This window comes from Lampris incognitus, chromosome 12 (genome assembly GCF_029633865.1).
Source record: "Lampris incognitus isolate fLamInc1 chromosome 12, fLamInc1.hap2, whole genome shotgun sequence".
NCBI classification, from domain to species: Eukaryota; Metazoa; Chordata; class Actinopteri; order Lampriformes; family Lampridae; genus Lampris; species Lampris incognitus.
Genome location: NC_079222.1, coordinates 30,257,790 through 30,266,810, shown reverse-complemented (window position 1 = coordinate 30,266,810; position 9,021 = coordinate 30,257,790). Strand labels below are relative to the sequence as shown.

At 43.8% G+C, this 9,021-nt stretch overlaps 1 protein-coding gene across 1 annotated transcript in view; it reads right to left on the bottom strand.

The window, feature by feature from the left end:
* LOC130121605 (adenosine receptor A2a-like) overlaps positions 1-7,706 on the bottom strand; it is an 11,992-nt gene extending 4,286 nt beyond the window's left edge. The window contains exons 1-5 of the mRNA XM_056290448.1: positions 7,507-7,706; positions 5,525-5,656; positions 2,691-2,794; positions 207-412; positions 1-176 (exon numbers count right to left, since the gene is read on the bottom strand). The exon at positions 1-176 is cut by the window's left edge and continues 164 nt beyond it. Of these exons, the coding sequence (XP_056146423.1) occupies positions 1-176; positions 207-412; positions 2,691-2,794; positions 5,525-5,656; positions 7,507-7,706 (818 nt within the window). The remainder of the gene's footprint in view (positions 177-206; positions 413-2,690; positions 2,795-5,524; positions 5,657-7,506) is intronic.
* Positions 7,707-9,021: the final 1,315 nt, after the last annotated feature.

Sequence of the window (9,021 nt, the reverse complement as noted above, 5' to 3'; positions counted from 1 at the left end):
GCCATGTTCATCACCCATGTACCTGGACGGTTACGATTCTGGCACAGCAGGTTGTAGAAGTTGATGATGTGTAGAGGCAGCCAACAGAGAGCAAAAAGCCCCACAATAACAGCCAATGATTTGGCAGCATGTACCTCTTTCCTAAGTGTTGAACTCGTTCTCGTGGATAATGGGCCCTCCCCATGAGAATGCATCTGAACATGAACGTGTGCAAGTTTTAGCTGCATTTGTCGGAGCTGGTGCCTTGCAGCCATGAAGATGCGAGTATAGAGGGCAAGCATCACCAACAGGGGCACCAGCACACAACCAAAGAAGTTGAAGTAGACCATGTAGTCCAGGGTAACCATGCCTTCAAAAAGACATTTTGTCATCCCATCGGGACAGGAGCTGTTGCTGTTTTTGGAGTTCTCACCTATGGGCAATCAAGAGGAGTTTAATTTCAGTCACGTCAATTAAAAGTATCAACTGAACACCCAAACATTTTCTTAAACAGTAAATCAAATTTACTTTGTTTGGCAAAAGAGCTCCTGTGTACAGTGGCTATTGTAGGACATCTCGGCCTTAGCTTTTTAGGCTCAGCTCTACTTTGTAAGAATCCACTACAGTTTCATCCAAGCTGCACTTTGTCATTTTAAGCTCAACATCCATCAGACTTAGCTACATGTTTTCAGCCTCAGTTATACTTTTTAAGCCTCAAATGCACATTACCAGTCTTAATATAATAAACCCTACTAAATCTGATGCAGTGGTGTTTGCTAATGGCAAGCCATCTTCATTCCCTAAGTTTTAGTAAGAATTAATTGAAATAAACATATTTTATGTACACAGTTTTTCACAGACGGGCCAAAAGCCCTGTTTGATTGGTGGGCGCAGCCAAGGTGACAAGACCCTCCCATTCAAATTTTGTTTGACAGGTAAAATTTAAACACATCCACATGGGATCCATCCATCCATCCATTATCTTAACCGTTATCCTGCTCTCAGGGATGCTGGAGCTTATCCCAGCAGTCATTGGACAGCAGGTGGGGAGACACCCTGGACAGGCTGCCAGTCCATCACAGGACCGACACACACACACTCATTCCTAGGGGCAATTTAGTACGGCCGATTCACCTGACCTACATGTCTTTGGACTGTGGGAGGAAACCGGAGCCCCCGGAGGAAACCCACACAGACACGGGAGAACATGCAAACTCCACACAGAGGACGACACGGGATGACCCACCAAGGCTGGACTACCCCGGGGGCTCGAACCCAGGACCTTCTTGCTGTGAGGCGACTGCGCTAACCACTGTGCCACCGTGCCGCCTGCACACGGGATCATACGTGTTAATATCTCTTAGCTGACTGTCAAGTTCTACAAGCGGTCATATTGCAGGTACTGCAGCTAACACTGGTTCCTAACCTAACGTGACCGAGCAAGCGAGTACACTCACTGAAGTGTCCAGACGATTTTCAAATAAATATGCAGCATATTGCATATCATACTTTGAAAAGACAAATCCCAGATCAGTCTCCACGAGCTTCAAGGTAAAAGTGGCCATTGTTAGCTGCATTGAGGTTTAGCAGCATCATTACACAAAGGCTTGCGTATCACATGGTCAAAGCTCATCCATTGCTTCATCCACTTCAGTATACTGACCATTGTGAGAAGGATGTTTGGCTCTGATACAATGTACCACACAGGCAGGCAAGATAATGCTGTTCCCTTTGCCAAGTTTCTCCTCTTGTAGCTCCCACTCAAAAAAAAAAAGAAATGAGGGGGCGTCCAGGTAGCGCAAAGGTCTATTCCGTTGCCTACCAACACAGGGATCAGCGGTTCGAATCCCTGCGTTACCTCCGGCTTGGACGGGCATCCCTACAGACACAATTGGCCGTGTCTGCGGGTGGCGAGCAGAATGTGTCCTGGTCGCTGCACTAGTGCCTCCTCTGGTCAGTCGGAGCGCCTGTTCGGGGGGAAGGGGGAACTGGGGGGAATAACGTGATCCTCCCAGGTGCTACGTCCCCCTGGCGAAACTCCTTACTGCCAGATGAAAAGAAGCAGTTGAGGACTCAGCGAGTATCGGAGGAGGCATGAGGTAGTCTGCAGCCCTCCCCTAGCATAGCAGGTTAGCTGATAGCAGAGCATGCTAATGTTGGCATGCAACGAACAACTGAGGCTGGCAATGTGGCAGCTAAGTTCAGTTAAGAATGATAAAGCACATGTTAGACTGATGAAAGTGTCTGTGAATGTTCTCATTCATCCAGGTCATGGTTAGCCAAAGGAATTGAATTAAGTGCAACTGTACTTGGTTATATATCCATGAAGACATTTCGCCTCTCATCCAAGAGGCTTCATCAGTTTGTGCCTTTCTGACTAGACCAAGCTTCACGGACGTCTTCACGGATATATAACCAAGTCCAGTTGCACTTGATTCAATTCCTTTGGATAACTGATGAAAGTAGTTGATTCTTACAGAGAAGAGCTGAGCCTGCAAGCTAAGTCTGAGATGTCCTAAGAAGGCCACTGTACTTGCAGCAAGTTTTCCCCTTAAAACATCATAGTAGTAAGAGCCAACAGGATGTACTGAAAGGAAGTAGTAGAAAAGGAAATCCTTACTGCTACAATGCTTTTCTTTAATTGACCAAGCCAAGAGTAATTAGATAGGTGGAAAGACAGACAGGCAACCAGAAAGCCAGAGACCATCTACCTTTGTTCCAGCCTAACATTGGTGTCGAGCCAATGCCTACTGAGAAGACCCAGCACACAGCAATAATTCCTTTTGCCCTCTGTCTTGTCACTAGGCTGGTGTACCTGGATGTTTAGAAGAAAAAAATAGTGTTTCAATTGTTAAATCTCACTTTCATGACACCCTTCTGAGGAAGTGCAAAGACCTTTCTTAGACCACAAAGAACCCAACATTGAACCAATACACTAGAGTTGGAGGAAAGCAGTGACAAACTATGAAGGGTGTTTCCTACCCACTGCTGTATTTATGTTGACATTTTACTCTGACATTTATGTTTAATGTAGGCCCTGACATGGCATCTCCTTTATGAATAGTGTTTGCCTGTCAGATGGGTTATTAGATTTATATTGGCAGTACCTGATGTCCTTTGCAGTAACCTGGACTTGGAATTAACACCCGCCAAATGTGGGGTAAAACTTAACTGAGGTGAGTAACATTGTCAAATCACTCACTAATTTGGCAGGTGATGAATAAAATTCGAAATACCACTGCATCAGCATCTGTCTGAGGTGGGCTGAAGCCACAAATCCCCAATGAATTTAGTGTTCATTTGGACACAACGTTTATTTAGGGAAATGTTTCATCACTCATCTAAGTGACCTCTTCTGTCAGTTGAGACTGAAGAGGTCACTTAGATGGCTGATGAAACCTTTCGCTAAATAAACGTTGTGTCCAGATGAACAAATTCAACATTCTTTCTTTGACAACACAGAAGAGCTAAAGCATCAGGCCAGGACTCCGCAGTCTATGCCCATCTATAGGCCAGGGGCCACTCTTTCAAGGATGAGGATGTGCACATCCTTGATAGGGAGGAACGCTGGTTTGAACGGGGAGTCAAAGAGGCCATTTATGTGAAGAGGGTCGACCATCCCTGAAAGGAGGGGGGGGGGCTAAGAGTACATCTGTCATCATCTTACAACGCTGTGATTGCAACCATTCCAAAATCCTCTGTGAATAGCACACATGGCCACTGTAACTTTGATGGTCATGGCATTTGCATGTGAAGCCGATCGCCGATTTCGCTCATGAAGCAACTGTGCTGTTTATAAGGGTGGGGATACCTGTAGTCAGCTGAGACTGGCGAAGTCACTTAGATGAGTGATGAAACGTTTTTCCCACTAAATGTTGTGTTCAGATGAACTCATTCAACTCTCTGGGACTTCTACTGTGTAATTACATTACATACCAGATAAACAGTAGAGTGGTATTCAGCCACTTTTGTCAACTTCTTAAGAATCTAGTACTACTAACCAAGCATTTATTTAAACTAGTACACCAATTTACATGTTTATTTCACCTTAAGACTACTTTATATGATTGATACAACAATATTATTTACTATGCTAAATGATAGGATTACTGTACGTTGCTTCAAAAGTGCATTATCCCCTCAATGGTGCTAGCAGACATGGACTTCAGGGTTTAAGATTAGGTGGAGGTGCATCAAAGACTATAATCATGAATTGTACCTTTCTCAAGTCATGAAGGGGGAGTCATGATTTCTTATTGACATGATGTCTCCAGTTCAGTCAGCTCATAACTTCAGTCATTGTCCTCCATAGTAGTTTCAGTGAGTCAGCCATTACCTTATTAAGTCAAGTCAAGCCAATTTTATTTTTATAGCCCGATATCATTGTCTGTTGTCCTTCCTGTTTTATTATAGATAGACTGTGGTTATTGCTTAGCTCTAACAGTCAACTCATACTCAGCTTCCTTGGGTGTTTTATGTGAACTGAGCACTGAAATGATACCAGAGTAAATGTATTATGGTAAACACTGTGAATTCAGCCACACTACAAAATACATTAAGGCTAATCTGTAGTTGTTAGAACATAATCCATCCATCCATCTATTATCCAAACCGCCTATCCTGCACTCAGGGTCACGGGGATGCTGGAAACTATCCCAGCAATCACTGGGCAGCAGGCGGGGGGACACTCTGGACAGGTCGCCAGGCCATCACAGGGCCATATATGTGTGTGTGTGTGTGTGTGTGTGTGTGTGTGTGTGTGTGTGTGTGTGTGTGTGTAGATATATATATATATATATATGTGTGTGTGTAGATATATATATATATATGTAGATATATGTAGACATATATATATGTAGACATATATATGTAGATGTATATATGTAGATGTATATATGTAGATATAGAGATATAGATATAGATATATATGTAGATATAGATATATATAGATATAGAGATAGAGATATAGAGATATAGATATAGATAGATAGATAGATAGATAGATAGATAGATAGATAGATAGATAGATAGATAGATAGATAGATAGATAGATAGATAGATAGATAGATAGATAGATAGGTATATATGTGTGTGTGTGTATATATATATATATATATATATATATATATATATATATATATAGAGAGAGAGAGAGAGAGAGAGAGAGAGAGAGAGAGAGAGAGAGAGAGAGAAAATCCAGTAAGTCAAGTAAATTATTTATGAGACAGTACAAGCCTGTTTCATGCCATAAGCAATCATCAGCTGTCAATCTCCGCTTCCTTGGGTGTTTTATATGAAGTGAGTACTGAAATGATACCAGAGTAACTTTATTATGGTAAACACACACACACACACATAATAGCACTGCTTATGTACCAACTGTTTTAGGCATGATGTCAAAGTACTTTTAACTTTCTAAGGGGTTCCAACTAACAAATTGCTCTGGATGTGGATTTTTCTTTTCTTTTACCTTTTACTGGGAGCATGGGAAGTTGTCTCTTTTGAATTATCATTGAAGGTCGTGAAATCACATCACAACTGTTACCTGAGTGGTCTCTTGATTGCAGTGTAGCGGTCCGCCGCAATGGCCAGAAGGCTGAAGATTGAGCTCTGGGTGAGCATGAGGACAAAGCATGCGATGAAGAGGCAGCCGTGGAAGTCCGCACAGAAGCCAGTGCTGTTGACAATAATATTCACACACGTTTATCAGTGGGATTTGTCATTTCAAATGCGCCATTATTTCAATGTTAGGCTGAAATCAAATAATGTTTCCTCAAGTAAACCAATCTAAAGTTGCTCAACGGGCTGTTTCTGATGGGTTCCTCAATGACAATTGTTTCTGCATGTTTTCATTAACTTGGTATCTCGGACTGACTAGATTCTTTTTTCTTCTTCTATTGGCCTCCTAGACACAAGCAGATTAACAAGAAAAACAAATTCTGTTGTAAACTATAGGTAGTCCCCGGGTTATGAACGTCCGACTTACGAGCGCCCGTACTTAAACTGACCTCAGTATAGTTTAGGATTTTTTAAAAAATCGAGTGACGCACAATAGTTCGCACTAACGAACGAACGGAGTACTTTGCGAGAGGTTCAACGCACTGCGCGTTTTAGGCGGTTCGTCGGCCCAAGGGAGAACAACGCCACACCGTCATCACCATTTAATGCAATGATAATAATGGTAACACTTTCTATGAAGCTTGCATCCATAACGCCCTATAAATGTAGCTATAAATTATTGTAAGTTCATTATAACCATGTATACGCCCTAACAACACCTCATAACCACCTTTATGATACATTATGTCAATTTAAAACTGATTTATGCGTTATAAATATGTCATCATTAGCCTGTTTATTTGTCAAATGTCATAATGCATCATAGCCAACTTGTTTTGCTGAAGTTTTGTAGAGATGCATAATGAGACTCCGCTGCTTTTTCAAAGTCTCCAGCCATAGCCGTTAGTCATTGTAATACACATTATAGGAAAATATGGGCATTATAGATGCTTATAGCGCATTATAGATGCTTATAGGGCGTTATAGATGCAAGCTTCATAGAAAGCGTTACCATAATAATAAATCTAACTATAGTACAGTATTTGTAATTGAGAGAGTGCATGTCTGTATAGGTTTAAAAAAAAACGTTAAACCTGGGGCGTCCGGGTAGCGTAGCAGGCTATTCCGTTGCCGGGCTCGCATTCCCGTGTTACCTCCGGCTTGGTCGGGCGTCCCTACAGACACAATTCGCCGTGTCTGCGGGTGGGGAACCGGATGTGGGTATGTGTCCTGGTCGCTGCACTAGTGCCTCCTCTGGTCGGTCGGGGCGTCTGTTTGAAGGGAGGAGGAATTGGGGGAAATAGCGTGATCCTCCTACACGCTACGTTCTCCTGGCGAAAGTCCTCACTGTCAGGTGAAAAGAAGCGGCTGGCGACTCCACATGGATCGGAGGAGGCATGTGGTAGTCTGCAGCCCTCCCCGGATCGGCAGAGGGGGTGGGGCAGCGACCGGGATGGCTCGGAAAAGTGGAGTAATTGGCCGGTTACAATTGGTGAGACAAAAAAAAGGGGGGGGGGACTTTAAAGAAACATTTCCTACATTTCAAACTCCCCACCTTCCTCTGTCCTGGGAGCGGGTCGCGACCGGTGGATGCCGGCTGCTTAACGCCAGAAACGAGAGCCCGCTCGTGGCTCACCTCCCCGCCTCACTGGGTAAGTGAAAAAAAACGATCATCAAAAGCTTTATTATTTCCACTTTTGTTTCAGTTGTGATCGTTTTCCTTTTCTTGGTTGCGTCACCATCACTTGCATCAGATTTACGCTTTGAAGCCACGATTGCGAGGATAAACACTCGAAATATTTCGGTGAAAACACAATGCACACAATATACTCGATACTAAGACAAACGTTTGACTAACTGACGCGAGATGTAACTGTTCCGACTTACATACAAAGTCGACATAAGAGCGGGCTCAAAAATAGAGCTCGTTCGTAACCCGGGGACCACTACAGTCAAAAGCTCAAGTACCTAATGACGATGGCAAGCGGGATGGCCAGCAACCCCACCGCGATGTCCGCCAGCGCCAGTGACACGACGAAGAAATTGGTGATGCTTTGCAGGTTTGAGTTGAGGCAGACAGCCCAGCAGACCAGAACATTCCCAGCTACAGCTAGGAAAGCGATCACCAGCTCCAGCCCAATGTAGACCACCTGGTCTATTTCCACCATTGTTATTTTTCTTTTTTTTTGTCTCTTCTCCTTTTCCCATGCACTGTTTGTAAGTTGCCTCACATTTTTAGATGGAAACCTGCTCGTCGAGCGCTGTAGTATAACCACAAGACACGAAGTTTAAGCCAAAGGATGGGAAACTGAGGCAGGAAGGAGATGTAAATCATTGCATGACCAGTCTCTTCATTATCGTCTGTGCATCTGTCTTTTCTCTTTTTTTTCTGACTATGGGGACGTGAACATTGTGAGGGTCCGGGAGTGTTGCCCACCAACTGTCAAATGAGGAGCCATGGCCTGCAGAGACAGAGCACAATCGCATTGGTATAGCTTGAACAAGCAAGTCACGTACACACAAAACCACACTTACACACTGACACACATCCAACTCATGCACACACACACACACACACATACACACACAAATACAGGTCAGAGAGGCAATCCATCTCTTGATGTCAGGAGGGCAGTTTGTTTCCCATACAGGGCCAAAGCAGACGGTTCAACAATACAGCTTTTATTTCAGTTAAGTTTCCCAAAACCCCTCCTCACTAATCATTCCTGCCATTGTCCCCTCTTTCATCCACTGAACTCAAATTGTAAATAGTGCCATGGTGTTTTGATTGGAACACACTTGTTTATCCAGCTTAATTGGAGAAACAGGTTTCCAGGGCATGTCAGCTAATAAACTATGCATGGGAAGAAGATAACACGGGCCTATGCTGGCCATTAGTATTTGCACAAAAAATAATTTAGAATTTTTTTTTTACATTAGACTTCGATAATGAAGAGTAAGTTAAAATAAAATACCAGTGTGTGTTTAATCATTCTGGTTAAATATTAACAATATGTCTTTAGAGTTCATTACATTTCTTATTCCAATTACATCAAAATACTAGAATCAGCCACAAATAATCAACCGATACCTCAAGGAAATCGACGTAACTCCATCTTCAAAATTCAAACGCTTGTGATTTTTCTTCACCCCCCCCCCCGTTTTTTTTCTCCCTAATTGTATCCGGCAAATTAACCCACTCTTCCGAGCCGTCCCGGTCGCTGCTCCACCCCCTCTGCCGATCCGGGGAGGGCTGCAGACCACCACATGCCTCCACCGATACACATGGAGTCGCCCGTCGCTTCCTTTCACCTGACAGTAAGGAGTTTCGCCAGGGGGACGTAGCACATGGGAGGATCATGCTATTCCCCCCAGTTCCCCCTCCCCTCCCGAACAGGCGCCCCGACCGACCAGATGAGGCGCTAGTGCAACGACCAGGACACATACCCACATCCGGCTTCCCACCCGCAGACACGGCCGGTT